This window comes from Neofelis nebulosa, chromosome 3 (genome assembly GCF_028018385.1).
Source record: "Neofelis nebulosa isolate mNeoNeb1 chromosome 3, mNeoNeb1.pri, whole genome shotgun sequence".
Lineage (NCBI taxonomy): Eukaryota > Metazoa > Chordata > Mammalia > Carnivora > Felidae > Neofelis > Neofelis nebulosa.
The window spans coordinates 97,324,945-97,341,445 of NC_080784.1; the positions used below are offsets into that span (position 1 = coordinate 97,324,945).

Sequence of the window (16,501 nt, forward strand, 5' to 3'; positions counted from 1 at the left end):
TGAAAACACAAAAGCCCTTGGTTGCAGGAAACGCAGTCATAAGAGGGAAGTATACAGTAATCCAGGCCTTCCTAAAAGGAAGGAAGGTCTCAAATACACAGCCTAACCTTACACCTTAAAGACCTGGAAAAAGAACTGCAAATAAAACCCAAAACCAGCAGAAGAAGAAAAATAATAAAGGTTAGAGCAGAAATCAGTGATATCAAAATCAAAGAAACGGTAGAACAGATCAGTGAAACCAGGAGCTGATTCTTTGAAAGAATCACAAAATTGATAAAACCCTAACCAGATCGATCAAAATGAAAAAGCAAAGGACCCAAGTAAATAAAATCATGAATGAAAGAGGAGAGATCACAACCAACACCACAGAAATACAATAATATGAGACTATTATGAGCAATTATATGCCAACAAACTGGTCAATCTGGAAGAAATGGACAAAGTCCTACAAACCTATAACTACCAAAACTGAAACAGGAAGAAATAGAAGATTTGAACAGACCCATAACCAGTAAAGAAATGAAATCAGCAATCAAAAATATCCCAACAAATAATCTTGGGCTGGATGGCTTTCCAGGGGAATTCTACCAAACATTTATTTTTTTTTTTTAATTTTTTTTTCAACGTTTTTTATTTATTTTTGGGACAGAGAGAGACAAAGCATGAACGGGGCAGGGGCAGAGAGAGAGGGAGACACAGAATCGGAAACAGGCTCCAGGCTCCGAGCCATCAGCCCAGAGCCTGACGCGGGGCTCGAACTCACGGACCGCGAGATCGTGACCTGGCTGAAGTCGGACGCTTAACCGACTGCGCCACCCAGGCGCCCCTCTACCAAACATTTAAAGAAGAGTTAACACTGATTGTTTTAAAGCTGCTCCAAAATATAGAAATGGAAGGAAAACTTCCAAACTCCTTCCACAAGGCCAGAATTACCTTGATTCCAAAACCAGATAAAGACCCCACTAAAAAGGAGAACTACAGACCAATTCCTCTGATGAACATGGATGCAAAAATTCTCAACAAGATACTAGTCAACTGGATCCAACAACACATTAAAAGAATTATTCACTACGATCACTGGGATTTATTCCTGGTATCCAGGGCTGGTTCAAAATCTGCAAATCAGTCAGTGCTAAATCATATTAATAAAACAAAGGATAGGAAACACATGATCCTCTCAATAGTGCAAAAAAAAAACTATTTGACAAAATATAGCCTCATTTTTTTATAAAAACCCTCAAAGTAGGGACTTAAGGATCATACTTCAAGATCATAAAAGCCATATATGAAAAACCCACTGCTAATATCATCCTCAATTGGGAAAAACAGACTTTCCCCCTAAGGTCAGGAACACGACAAGGATGTCCACTCTCACCACTGTTATTTAATATAGTGTTGGAAGTCCTAGCCTCAGCAGTTAGACAACACAAAATAATAAAAGGCATCCAAATAGGCAGGGAGGAAGTCAAATTTCACTCTTCATAGACAGTATGATACTCTATGTGGAAAACCCAAAAGACTCCACCAAAAAACTGCTAGAACTGAGCCAGGAATTCAGCAAAGTCCCAGTATATAAATTCAATGTACGGAAATTGCTTGCATGAAGCAGCAGAACAAGAAGTCAAGGGATCAATCCCATTTACAATTGCACGAAAAACCATAAAATACCTAGGAATAAACCTAATCAAAGAGGTGAAAAATCTATACACTGAAAACTATGGAGAGGTCATGGAAGAAATGGAAGAAGACACAGAACAGTGGAAAAACATTCCATGCTCATGGATTGGAAGAACAAATATTGTTAAAATGTTGATTCTGTCTAAGTAATCTACACGTGCACTGTAATCCCTATCAAAATCACACCAGCATTCTTCCCAGTGGTAGAACAAACAATCCGAAAATTTGTATGGAATCAGAAAAGACCTCAAATAGGCAAAGCAATCCTGAAAAAGGAAACCAAAGCTGGAGGCATCACATTTCCAGACTTCAAGCTATTTCACAAAGCTGTAATCATCAAGACTATGGTACTGGCACAAAAACAGACACACAGATCAATGGAGCAGAACCCAGAACCCAGAGATGGATCCACAAACACATGGCCGACTAATCTTTGACAAAGCAGGAAGGAATATCCAATGGAAAAAAGACAGTCTCTTCAGCAAGTGCTGTTGGGAAAACTGGACAGCCACATGCAGAAGAATGAACCGAGACCACTTTCTTACACCACACACAAAAATAAATTCAAAACGGACAAAAGACCTAAACGTGAGATAGGAAGCCATCAAAATCCTTGAGGAGAAAACAGGTAACAACCTCTTTGACCTTGGCCACAGCAACTTTTTACTTGACAGGTCTCTGGAGGCAAGGGAAACAAAAGCAAAATGATCTATTGGGACCTCATCAAGGTAAAAAGCTTCTGCACAGTGAAGGGAACAATCAGCAGAACTAAAAGGCAGCCAACAGAATGGGAGAGGATATTTGCAAAGGGCATATCAGATAAAGGGTTAGTATCCAAAATCTATAAAGAACTTCTCAAACTCAACACCCAGAAAACAAATAATCCAGTGAAGAAATGGACAAAAGACACGAACAGGCACTTTCCCAAAAAAGACATCCAGATGGCTAACAGACACATGAAAAGATGCTCAGCATCACTCATTAGCAGGAAAACACAAATCAAAACCACAATGAGATACCACCTCACACCTGTCAGAATGGCTACAATTAACACTTCAGGCCACAACAGATGTTGGCGACGATGTGGAGAAAGAGGAACCCTTTTGCACTGCTGGTGGGAATGCAAACTGGTGCAACCCTTCTGGGAAACAGTATGCAGGTTCCTCAAAAAGTTAAAGATAGAACTACCCTACAGCCCAGCAATTGCACTACTAGATATCTGTATCCAAAGGATACAAAAATACTGATTCGAAGGGGCACATGCACCCCAATGTTTACAGCAGCACTATCGACAATAGCCAAAGTATGGAAAGAACCGAAATATGCATCGACTGATGATGGATAAAGAAGATATGGTATCTATAGACAATGGAATATTTCTCAGTGACCAAAAAGAATGAAATCTTGCCATTTACATCAAATTGGACGGAACTAGAGTATATTATTCTAAGGGAAATCAGTCAGAGAAAGACAAATATCATATGACTTCACTCATACATGGAATTTAAGGTACAAAACAGATGAACATAAGGGAAGGAAAGCAAAAATAATACAACAACAGAGAGGGAGACAAACCATAAGAGACTCTTAAATATGGAGGATGAACAGGGCTGCTGGAGGGGTGCTGAGTGGGGGGATGGGCTAAATGGGTGAGAGGCATTAAGGACATGTGTTGGGTTGAGCACTGGCTGTTATATGTAAGTGATGAATCAATGAATTCTATTCCTGAAATCATTATTACACTATATGTTAACTAACTTGGTTATAAATTTAAAAACATAGTAATAAAAAGAACAATCTTGGAAGCAGAGAACACTGGAAGAGTATGTGAAGTGCTAGAGGAAAAAAAATGCTGTCTACGAATCCTGTGTCAAGTGAAACTGTGCTTTTAAAAATAAAGGGAAAATAAAAGCATTTTTAGATAAACAAAACAGAGAACTCGTCACTAGCAGAGCTATTCTTCAAAGCATGATGATGGTTAATTCTTTATGCTAAAAGAAAATGACACCAGATGGCAACTCAGATATAGGGAGAAAATAAGAGCAATAATAATTATAAATATGAGATAATATATGTACATATTTTTCTTTTCTCTAATACTTTTAAAAAATTGACTAAAGCAGAATTGAGCAGTATATGTGATGGATTTATAAAGTACACAGATGTAATATAACAGTGGCACTAAAGACTAGGATGATACATGGAAATAAATACATTCCTGCAAGGTTCAAATGTTTTTTATGACTTAAACATTAACTCTGAATAAATTGGGATAAGATAAAATGCATGTTATAATCTCCAGAGCAACTACTAAAAAATAATTTAAAGACATACAGCTAAAAGCCAATAGAATTAAAATGGTATGTAAAAAATGTTTAATACAACAGAAGACAAGGAAGTATCAACAAGGGTTTTTTTTTAAGGTGGTGCCAATCAAACCGATTTATTTCAGAATGTTGCTATGTCAGAGAAGAAATATCCTGTGATTATAACAGGATGCTGTATAACCACGTTAAAAGAGCATATTCTGGGGGCGCCTGGGTGGCGCCGTCGGTTAAGCGTCCGACTTCAGCCAGGTCACGATCTCGCGGTTCGTGAGTTCGAGCCCCGCGTCAGGCTCTGGGCTGATGGCTCGGAGCCTGGAGCCTGTTTCCTATTCTGTGTCTCCCTCTCTCTCTGCCCCTCCCCCGTTCATGCTATGTCTCTCTCTGTCCCAAAAATAAATTAAAAAAAAAAAAACGTTGAAAAAAAAAAAATTTAAAAAAAAAAAAAAGAGCATATTCTGAAGGCTGATTATCTACATACAGTTTGTGCTGTGTTTTGTTAGACTTACACTATAGAAGTAGATTGAAATATTGGTGAAACTTATAATGACTTTTGATTACTGTTTTTCTAATATAAAATTAATAGGTCTCTTCCCCCTTTTTTATTTAGTATATGTGTGATTTGTTTCTAAACTGTTATGCTGATTTTCTTTTTTACTTGTTTAAAAGTTCAACTTTATTATTTTTCTAGTTATAAGGGTAGTGCATGCTATTCATAAAAATGCAAATACCATAGAAATACACAAAGAAAAGCACAATTTATATACAAAATATGCAATAAAGAGATATACAAAATTACCTTGCAGTCAAATCCCTAGGAAGTAATAACTGGTAACAGATTATTTATAGCGTAAAGACCTTTTTTCTCTGTGTGTGTGTGTGTGTGTGTGTGTGTGTGTGTGTGCGCGCGCACGCATATACTTAAATTTTGTTTAATGTAAAATGAGTTGGGGCGCCTGGGTGGCTCGGTCGGTTAAGCGTCCGACTTCGGCTCAGGTCATGATCTCATGGTCCATGAGTTCGAGCCCCGCGTCGGGCTCTGTGCTGACAGCTCAGAACCTGGAGCCTGCTTCGGATTCTGTGTCTCCCTCTCTCTCTCTGCCCCTTCCCTGTTCATGCTCTGTCTCTGTCTCAAAAATAAATAAACGTTAAAAAAAAAAAAAAAGAAATATTTAAAAAAATGAGTCATACCATAAATACTATGCTACAGAATTTTTTTAGTGAAACATATTTCATGGACGGCTCTCATATTTAAATGTTTATTAATGTTTCTTCTTTAATGTTTATTTTTAAGAGACAGCATGAGTGGGGGAGGGGCAGAGAGAGAGAGGGAATCACAGAATCTGAAACAGGCTCCAGGCCTTGAGCTGTCAGCACAAAGCCCAACATGGGGCTGAACTCGTGAACTGCAAGATCATGACCTGAGCTGAAAGTCAGTCTCTTAACCAACTGAACCACTCAGGTGCCCCTGTTATCCCTTCTTTAAACTTACATAATAAATTCTAGAAGTATAATACCTTTATAGACTGAATTCTTTTCTTTATGCTATATAATGATGTATTATATTTTCATATACTCAGGATTCCAATTTCTTTATTTTCTAGGAGGAGGATATGTTGTCTGCCCAGGGAAGAGAGGAAGCATCAGATAGGCGTTTACAGCAGTTACAATCTAGTATAAAACAATTAGAAACAAGGTAAATTGTTAAATACATCTAGCTTTCTCTGTTACCTTCAAAAGGTATTCCACATTAGAATTTAAGTTTATGATATTTTCTAGAATATATATTTTATAGTGCTAAACAAACTATACTTGTAAGTTTGAAATCTGATTCACTGGACATTATTTATTTTAAAAAATCATGTTCAAAATATTGGTATATTTTGAATGTATATTCAAAGACCATTTCTGTCTTACCCTTTCCCCAGTCATTGTCAAGTTAAGTGAATCCCCAAATGAAAAATGTTCTTTCCATCTTAAAGCAGAAAAAGTTGGGTAAAAATTACATAGAAAAACTAATTGGTAGAACCTACTTACTAAGTAGACACACAAGAGAAAAAAAAAATACCCAAGAAATCATTATAGATGTTTGCCCTGGAACCTTCTGGAGCAGTAATTTCAGTTGTCGTTGAAGGTCTAGACTACTTTTTAAATGTATCTGTAGGTTGTTTTTAATTGCTATCTATTTCCTTAAGAGACTTAAAAATTGTCATTTGTAATCCATTAAAGATACAGTGACCACAGCCCATAAATTCACTTTATGGTTTATAAATGAAAAATCTACTCTGATTGGAATCTCATAAATAGCCTGCTAACGTGAGCACATTAAAAATCAAGATCTCCTTGGGGCGCCTGGGTGGCTCAGTCGGTTAAGCGTCCGACTTCGGCTCAGGTCATGATCTCACAGTTCGTGAGTTCAAGCCCCGCGTCAGGCTCTGTGCTGACAGCTCAGAGCCTGGAGCCTCCTTCAGCTGCTGTGCCACCCTCTCTCTCTGCCCCTCCCCTGCTCATGCTCTGTCTCTCTCTGTCTCAAAAATAAATAAACATTAAAAAAAATTAAAAAAAAAAATCAAGATCTCCATTCTAGTCCATGGCTAATTTATTGTTTGTTCAGAAGAAAAATTAGTATACTTAACCTTCTGTTTCCTGTGCTTCAAAATAGTAATAAAAATATTATTTTCTCATAGCAGGTTGAGAACTAATTGATTTTAACTACTAACTTGTGATGAAAGGAGTTATAATTTTATGTACGAGGGTCTTGGGTTTTTGTTTTTCAATTATCTAAACTTTTCAGCAGTTGATTGATTTATTGTACTGCTGCTTTCCTGAACTTCTTTGTGTTAACCTTAGAGAAAAAAATTTGTGATTGTAGATTTTCATTTCTGTTATCTTAGTGGCTATTCTATGCTATGAAAAATGCTAGAGACTTGAGACAGTTAACTGAATAGTGAGTATCAATTCCTTTTGATTCTGATAGCATTGAATCATAAAGAACCTAGGTTTTGGGGGTTTTTTTTTTCATTTTTTTTTTCATTTAGCAGTGCTTTTAGTTGTCTTTTTAATGTTGAGAGTTTGTGGTTTTTTGTTACTCTTGTTTTATTTTGTTTTGCTTTTAATATAAAGCTATAATATGATCTAACCAAATAGCTCTGTAAGAAGAGATCACTGCCTATATAAGAAAATCTAAGGATATTTTTTAAAGTCCAATATTCAGCTAGCCACCTCTGAAAAGGAAATTGTTACATTGGCTTCCTTTTAGAGCTATTAAACTAATATTACTGTTAGAATAAAAACAATTATATATTTTAAACTTTAAAAATCTCTTGTATTTTACGTAGGAGAAAGCAAAGTTATTAGTATATTTGATATGTGTTTCTAAACAATATTTAGCTAGTATGTTTTAGGGGTAAATGTATCTTATTTAATGGAACTTGCAGTTAGAAAAGCTATGTTTTGGGGGCGCCTGGGTGACTCAGTCAGTTAAACATCTGACTGTTGACTTCAGCTCAGGTCATCTCACAGTTTTTGAGATCAAGCTCCATGTTGGGCTCTGTACTGACAGTATGGATCCTGCTTAGGATATTCTCTCTTTCTCTCTCTCTCAAAATAAATAAACAAACTTTAAAAAAAAAAAAAAAAGATAAGCTTTTTAATGGTCATCTTTGTTCCACAAAATCAAAGACATTTTTGCCTCAGTAAATGCTTTTTGGCATTATTAAAATTATTATTTATTTTTAAAATTATTCTTTGTGATTCTTTCAAATGCCACAAACATCTGAGAAGCATTAAGCCATTTCCTTTGTCTTTCAAAGAAAGGATCCCCTCCATTCCCCTTTTTAGATGATTCATGGATCCTGGGAATTAATTACCTCCAGAGAATGACAGTTCTCTCTGGGAAATATTTTGCTGGTTTGTATATGCTCAGCTTGAATAAGGCAGAAGTTAAATGAGTTGAATTGCTCTAAGTTACCTCTTCATATTTTTAAATTTGATGTTTCTTTTAAAATGAGATTATGCAAATAGGACTACAAAACCTTCAGTTATGTGACTGGTGGAAAGTGAATTTCGTTCCAATCATTGTTCAGCTTTTTATTTTCTAACCCTACTCTAAGCATAATAGAATACATAAATTCTTTAAAGATGTTGAAATATGGTCTCGATTTTAAGTAGAATAGAAGGCCATGCATTGGAAATTAGTGAATATGTTGGATAAAATATGGAGGGCCTTGGAGATAGTCAAATTTGGATTTCATGTGATATATTACAGATTCTTGAGTCAGGATTACATGATGAAATTAATATTTTATGAAGATTAATTTGATGATATTTTCAAAGTGAGGCTATTTGGCGACAGGAATATAAATTGTTGGAGGAGAAAGATTTTGAGATTTAGAGGCAAAGTTGCTTTGATTTCTGGTTGTAGTGTATTCTGTCTTTGTACCTTGGAGGAGTTAACCAACCTCACTTAGCTGTAGTTTCTTTAGGATTAAATGAGATAAGAATATATAGGGAACCTAGCACCATGCTTATTATTTTACTTTCTCAAATCTTCCCCTTCTTTCAGAGTAAAGTTAACTTCTTTCTAGAAAACTCACAATTCTTTTCACTTTCAACCTTTACCTTGTATAAGATTTAGGATTTAATAGAATGAACAAGTATTTGGAGGAGAACTAGTCTACTTATTAGACTAACAAATGATGAGAATTCTGAACAGTAAAAAATGGTTTTTGGATCTTAATTGTTTTAATGGTCTTAATGAAATAGAACAAAGTAGAATAAAGTCTAATAAACTGTCACAAAGAATAAAGCAGTCTTCAGTGTTACAAAGAATAAGTCTTAAATCTTTCCCACAATTATAGCTCTTTGGTTTATTATGAAATGTTTTCAAACTAATCTGAGTATTTTTTAATATTGACCAAATAAAATTATTTAATTATATTATTTCTGTAAGGTGGTTTTTATATATTAGTTACAAATTGGCTTTATTCATTTTTAATTTTATTTTTATCAGGAAAATATATATGCATTGTTTCAAAATCGTATAGTACCACAAGCATTATAATGAGAAATACATTCTTGTTAATTATCTCATTTCTTCACATAGTAAGTTTTCTATGTACTTTATACTCATTCTTGGCTAAATACTCTATCAAAGCTCTAAAATGACTCTCAATCTGGTCAACCACATGAGGTCATTGCCATTACATCCTTTTCTTAAAGAAATCCATTGGTGTCCTCCATCCTCTGCCTCAAACTGTTCACTACTAGGACTGATGCAACTCTCATTTTAAAACTTTAATTCACTAGGTCCTGCGATTTCCTTCTTGCCATTCCTATATTGAAGCCTGTCTTTTGCATCCCCATGAATGCTGCTTTCTTTCTTAACTCCTCCTCATTTTGATGGATACCACCAAATATCCATTTGATGGATTCATCAGCTTCCTGAAGATACATGGGATACATTTATTAAGATGTTGCTTATTTAGAAATATTTTTATCCTGCTTCAGAGGTATTTGATAGTTCCTTGAGTAATGAATCATAGGTTGGAAATCCAAGGTTTTAAATCACTTATTCTTAGAATGTTGACATTTTCCTTATATTATCTAGCCTTTGGATGTAGGGAAAAAATTCCTATGTCATTCAAAATTCCAATATTTTCTCTTTGACTCTTCTTTTCCCTCTGAAGACTTTTAGGATCATCTACCACCCCCACCACCACAATCAGTGTTCTAAAATTGCAGTGTGCACATTCAGTGAGAATCCCTTTTCATTCATCTTACTGGGAACACTTCAGTCTAGAAATTCATGTCCTTCAGTTCAAGGAATTTTCATTTGATGGTTTTATTCATTTTTTCCTCTGTTCTTTTTTCTTGAACTTAATATGAGTTTCATATTGGACCTTACGGATTGATTACCTAATTTTTCTATCTTTTCTCCCTGATTTTCCATTCCTTCATTGATTTTCTCCTTTCTTGGAGGTTTCCTTAAATTTTCTTCTAACTAGCCATCTGTTGACTTTTTTCTTTTAATTAATTTATTTTAAGAGAGAGAGAGAGAGAATGTGCATGAGCAAGCAGGGGAGGGGCAGGGAGAGAGGGAGAGAGAGAATCCCAAACAGACTCCGTGCTGTCAGCACAGAGCCTGGTGCAGGGCTCAAACTCAGGAACTGTGAGATCATGACCTGAGCTGAAACCAAGATTTGGACACATAACCAACTGATCCACCCAAGTGCCCCATCTGTTGAATATTTTAGTTATCATAAATTTTATTTTAAAGAGCCATTTCTTATTCTGTTTCTTTTTCTGTAGTAGCTTATTCTTATTTAATATATATTATATCTTAGTTCAGTGTATTAAATATGTATCTTATAAGGTTTTCTTCTGCTATCTGCATTATCTGTGTTCTCTCTACATTCCTTTTTTTTTTTTTTTTTCCAACGTTTTTTATTTATTTCTGGGACAGAGAGAGACAGAGCCTGAACGGGGGAGGGGCAGAGAGAGAGGGAGACACAGAATCGGAAACAGGCTCCAGGCTCCGAGCCATCGGCCCAGAGCCTGACGCGGGGCTCGAACTCACGGACCGCGAGATCGTGACCTGGCTGAAGTCAGACGCTCAACTGACTGCGCCACCCAGGCGCCCCCATTCCTTTTTTTCTGTTTGCCCATCTGTCTTTCTTCAAATGCTTGGTGATCCTTTCTATCCATTGATATTTAATAGTAAGACACCAAAGTATTTGAGCAGCACATATACTAAAAATTGGAATACAGAGAAAATTAGGATGGCCCACATGCAGATCTGTGAAGCATTCCATATCTTTAAACACCAAACCCATAGATAGAGAACAGACTGGTGTTTGCCGGGGAGGGGGTAGGGGATGGAATGGGAGACAATGGTCAAAAGATACAAATTTCCAGTTATAAAAGAAATAAATCATAGGATGTAATGTACAACATGGTGATTATTGATAATAATACTGTATTGTATATTTGAAAGTTGCTAAGAGAATAGATCTTAAAAGTTTTCATAAGAAAAAATTATAGCTGTATGTGGTGATATATATTAACTAAATTTACTACAGTGAACATTTTGCAATGTAAAAAAATACCAAATCATTATGTTGTATACTTGAAACTAATACAGAGTTGTATATCAAATATGTTTCAGTTAAAAATAAATAAAGAGTAAGACCCCAGAAAGCAGATAGGAAGCTAAGTGTGTATAGGTGGGTTGGGATCTGCCAGACTTTATTATGTTTAGTCAGTAAGCTGGCTTTTTCCTTAGGCAGTCCCCATATATGAGAATCTTTCTTGAGCCAGTTTTCCCAGGGTAGGATTCATTAATCTTCTGCTGTGGGCTGAGTAGAAATGCACAAGCGTGAGTGTATTCCAAAGTTGAAGAAGGAGTCTGGAAGTAATGATGTTCAATATTCAAACTTTCACTCAATACCCTGGGTTTTGGTATGTCTTCTGATCCCCAACTTTAGTTGAAATGACCGCCCCCTGCTGTGTAGTTATAGATACATAGATCTGTGGGTTGGATCTGTACCATTTAAGTGGAAGTTTCTATTTGGCAGTATAGTATATTTACTAGGAACACTGGCTCTGGACCTAGACTAAGTTCAAACTCCAGTTTCACCAGTAACTAGATAAATAACCCTGGGCATGTTGATTACTCTCTGTACTTCTGTTTCTTCATCTATAAGATAATTGTAATGATATAACTTATCTCCTATCTTTTATGTACTATAACTTTATATCCTATCTCATAAGTTAATGATATAACCTATCTCACAGCATTGTTGAAGATATTGAGGATTATGTTTTCTTTAACATAAAGTACATAACACAAAGAATGTTATTACAAGTTTTTGCTGTTATCCTTGTTGTTACCATTATTACAAAGATGGAATTGGACCCAATTTTAGCAAGTTGACAGGATTCTTGCAAGATTTGGCTATAGAGCATGTAGAAGCGCTTTTATTAGAGTAAGAATAGTAGTAATACACCTTTTATGTTATAAAATTGTGAAAACCTATATATTTTGAAACTGATTATCTGAATCTGCTTTACTGTAATTCCACTTGACTCCTAACACCAGTCTGACTTTACAGAGCCAAGTGGTTGCTGGGGCTGCTAGACTGTTGAATGCATGTGAATCTTTTCTTGGCAAGGCTTTTTCTGACATGAGTGTTAGTGAAGCCTGGAAGTGAGCGTCAGAGAGACTTGTCTGAGGATTGGAATGCACACAGTCCTAAACAAAGCTTGCTTTTAAGAGATGAAGTTGGCATATGCCTTTCATGAGTTACTTGCTCTGCTTGACCCTGAGGATGCCATGGTAAAGCAAATGGCTCAACTAATAATGCTAGTAAAGTGCCATGTGCCCTATACCTCTTTGGGAGAGGTAGGGACTGCTTCATCTTCTACCACCAATGTTTAACTAAAGTGAAATAGAATGGGGGCGCCTGGGTGGCTCAGTTGGTTGCCGGTGACCAACTTCAGCTCAGGTCATGATCTCGCAGTTTGTGAGTTCGAGCCCTGCGTCGGGCTCTGTGCTGACAGCTCGGACCCTGGAGCCTGCTTCAGATTCTACCTCTCTCTACCCTTCTCCTGCTCACACTCTGTGTCTCTGTCTTTCGATAATAAATAAACATTAAAAAAAATTTTTTAAGTGAAATAGAATGAATAATGTCATATATATAAATCATCACATTAAAATATGAGAGGACTGAATTCCATTAAAAGGCAGAGACTTGCAAAGTTTGATTAAAAAGTAAGGCCCAGTAATATGTTATATTAGAAAATACCTAAAACAAAGGATAAATGAATTAGAACAAAGATTTCAAGGAAAGAAAGATGATTTATTTTAAATTTAAAATAAAGGTTTTAGCGGCGCCTGGGTAGCTCAGTAGGTTAAGCGTCCAACTCTTGATTTAGGCTCAGGTTATGATCTCACAGTTGTGAAATCGAGCCCCACATTGGGCTCCACACTAGGTGTGGAGCCTGCTTCAGATTCTGTCTCTCTCCCTCTCTCTCTCTGTCATAAATAAATATAAAAAAGTAAAGGTTTTAGTGGAGCATATTATCAACTATAAACAAAAAAGAAAGGAGTGAGTCTTACTATTATACTAGGTATGGGTTCATGGTAAAAAGCAGCAAACAGAACAAAGAGAGACTTTATATAGTGAAAAATAGCACCATATTGAAAAAGATACATTAATAACCTTATGTATAGTAAGTAATAAGATAGCTAAATATGTGATGCAAAAGCTAGGAAATTTGATGAAAGGGTGATTTGATAAAATATAGTTATGATCATTATTTTGGGCCATCTGGATCTTATCTCCCTTCCATGTTTGGGTAATTCCCCAGATTATAGTTCTTTATGAGAGAATCAACTAATCCTGTGGTGAAGTTTTAGGCATATTTCTTGCTACAAAGCTTCAAACTTGATTTTCCAGCTCTCCCAGTAAGTCTGTGAACTTACCAATATCTTTTTTAATAAACCTTTTTTCTGCATAAATTAGAGTTGGCTTCTACTACTGCAGCTAAGAACCCTGACTAAAATGGTAGTAGACCTTATCTCACTTCATTCAGAATGAAGCAGAGGGGCGCCTAAGTGGCTCAGTCCATTAAATGTTTACTTTGGCTCAGGTCATGATCTCATGGTCCATGAGTTCGAGCCCCGTGTCAGGCTTTATGCTGATGGCTCGGAGCCTGGAATCTGCTTGAGATTCTGTATCTCCCTCTCTCTCTGTCCCTTCCCCACTTGCATTTTCTCTCTCTCTCTCTCTCAAAAATAAATACACATTTTTAAAAAAGTTTTAAAAAATGAATGAAGCAGATATACCAAACAACAGCAACAACAATGTATCAGAACCTATTATAAAGTCATAATCAAATTGATATGATTTGGGTATAGAATAGGCCAATAGATCAAGGAGACATGATAATCCATAAGTAAATCATTATATTTGCATATTTTAGTATGTTAAAGGGATAATTTTACTTCATCAGTTACTAATGGTATTCATACAACTGGCCATCAATCTGAAAAAAAGTTAAATTGGACTCCTCTCTTACAACACATTCAGAAGTAAACTCCAGATGCATTAAGATTTACTGGTTAAAAATATTAAAGACATAGCAGTCTTTTGAGGAAATCTATGAAATTACATTAGCAATGTATTAATGAAGGAGATAGTCTTTATTAAAAAATGAATCCTGGAAGCTGAAAGATAAAGCCAAATTTAGCTATATTAAAGTGAACATTTTTAGTGTAGTGAAAATTTCCTAAATAGTCAGTAGGCAGCAACAACCAAAAAAGTAGATTTGGAAAAATATTTGTAGCATACAGAACCACCTGAGCATTTATATTTTAATATTAAAAGAGTTCATATAAAGGAATAAGCAAATAACCCATCAGAAAAAAAAATTGGCAGAAGATATGAAGAGGAAGTTCGAAGAGGACAATTCACATAGCTAACAAACTAAAAATGTGCTCAAGCTCTCCAGTATTCAGGGAAATACAAATTAATAGTAAAATGAAGTTCCATCCATCATACCAGGAAAAGAAAGAGCTTTGGGATGTATTGCTTGAGGTGATTTCTGTAAGATATTGAATGAGAAAAGCAAGTGCAGAAAAGGGTGTATATTATGATCTTAATTTTTTTTAATGTTTATTTTGAGAGAGAGAGAGAAAGAGCAGAGAAAGAGGGGGAGAGAGAATCCCAAGCAGGTTCCATGCTGTCAGCACAGAGACCAACTTGTGGCTTGATCTCACAAACTGTGAAATCATGACCTAAAACGAAATCAGTGCTTAACTGACTGAGCCACCCAGGCACCCTATGATCTTAATTTTTATAACACAAAAAAATTATGTTTAAATACCTATGGACCGATGTATATGTACTTTGCATGCTTATCTATGTGTATACATGCATATATATGTGTATACAATTTTATGAACACGGAGAAAAATATTTAAAGGTATACATTAGTAAATTAACATTAAATTGGGTAGAGAGTGGGAAAAGGGAGCCAAGCAAAAAAAGAAAATTTTTAGAAGACAATATAAATAGCAACAACAACTTATTCTTTAAGGATTTGCTTTAAAACATTGTCTTGTGATTATATAATGTAATGTGATACTGTAAAAAGTGTAACATAATTAGAATCAATATCTAGACTCATTCTCAGCACTACAGCTCATTAGCCATATGGACTTAATCACATGCTTAATCTCTCTGGGTCTGTTGTTCTTTAAGATGGAAATAATGAAACCTACTTTACAAAATTTTTGTGCAGATCAAATGAGAAAATACATATGAAAGTAACCAGAATAGTGTTTGTTCTATACTAGATGCTCACTAAATCTCCTATTTTCCTTCTTCCCTTTAAAGATATTTAACTTTCACAATGTGATTATTGACTTTTAGACTCTGTGTAGCAATGCAAGAAGCCACTCAATTAAGAGCACAAAAAACACATTTGGAAAAACAGACCAGAGAATTACAAGCAAAGTGCAATGAATTAGAAAATGAAAAATATGAAGCTATTGTAAGAGCCAGAAATAGCATGCAGCTCTTAGAAGAAGCTAACCTTCAAAAAAATCAGGTAAGAAAACTAGTAAACATGTTTACAAATAATATAATACTGAAAGTTCCTCCATGTGACCTAATAATAAGGAAATCAGTAACTACAGAATAAACATATGAAAATAATATTGCTGTGCTCTGCATTGATAGACATACTGTATTCTTCATGGTAAGACTTAACCACAAAATATGATAAAATAGGGATGCCCGGCTGACTCAGTTGGAAGAGCATGAATTTGAACCCCATGTTGGGTGTAGAGATTGCTGAAATGAAATGAAATGAAATGATAAAATTTTTTTTAAAAGATGATAAAATGTCAACCGTCTCTCAAAACTTTTATATCAGACTTTATGTCTCCAATCCTTATGTGAATAATCTTCATCCCCTATAGTCTCATACTTTAAAAAAGCTATTATAGCACTTTACTACAATATACTATATTTTATTCGGTTGAATCAGATCAATCTTACTCATCTTGATTTCCCCTTCATCACCTACATAATTACTCTAATAGAGCAGAAGCTTAATTGACAGGAATTAAATTTAGCTGTAACGATTTATTAACTGGAACCTTCATGCCACTGTTTTTTTTTTTAACCCTCTAACAATTGTGATTCCTGTGTATCACATATCATATTTTTTTGTTTTATCACTTCCATATAAATGGTGTATAGTTTATAGAAGTCACCAGGTGGATGGATTTGGTTTTGATGTTGTTGCCTCCTTTATGTAGAGATTAAATCATTACTCATTTAACCAACATTTATTGAATACCTAATATTTGCATAATACTCTACTGGGAAATATGGGGAGTACACAGGAAATACTTTATTTATATTTCCTCTTAACATGATAGAGGTTTTCCAAGAAGGCTATTAAAACAAAACCAACGATATAAATCACAT

At 35.3% G+C, this 16,501-nt stretch overlaps 1 protein-coding gene across 6 annotated transcripts in view; it reads left to right on the forward strand.

Moving 5' to 3' along the window:
- Positions 1-16,501, forward strand: part of SCLT1 (sodium channel and clathrin linker 1) — a 222,928-nt gene that overhangs the window by 109,098 nt on the left and 97,329 nt on the right. For all 6 annotated transcript variants that reach the window (XR_009259311.1, XR_009259312.1, XM_058721393.1 and 3 more), the window contains 2 exons: positions 5,606-5,697; positions 15,437-15,614. Coding sequence is in view for 4 of the 6 variants with exons in the window: in XM_058721393.1 (XP_058577376.1) it covers positions 5,606-5,697; positions 15,437-15,614 (270 nt within the window). In the remaining 2 variants the exon portion in view is untranslated. The remainder of the gene's footprint in view (positions 1-5,605; positions 5,698-15,436; positions 15,615-16,501) is intronic.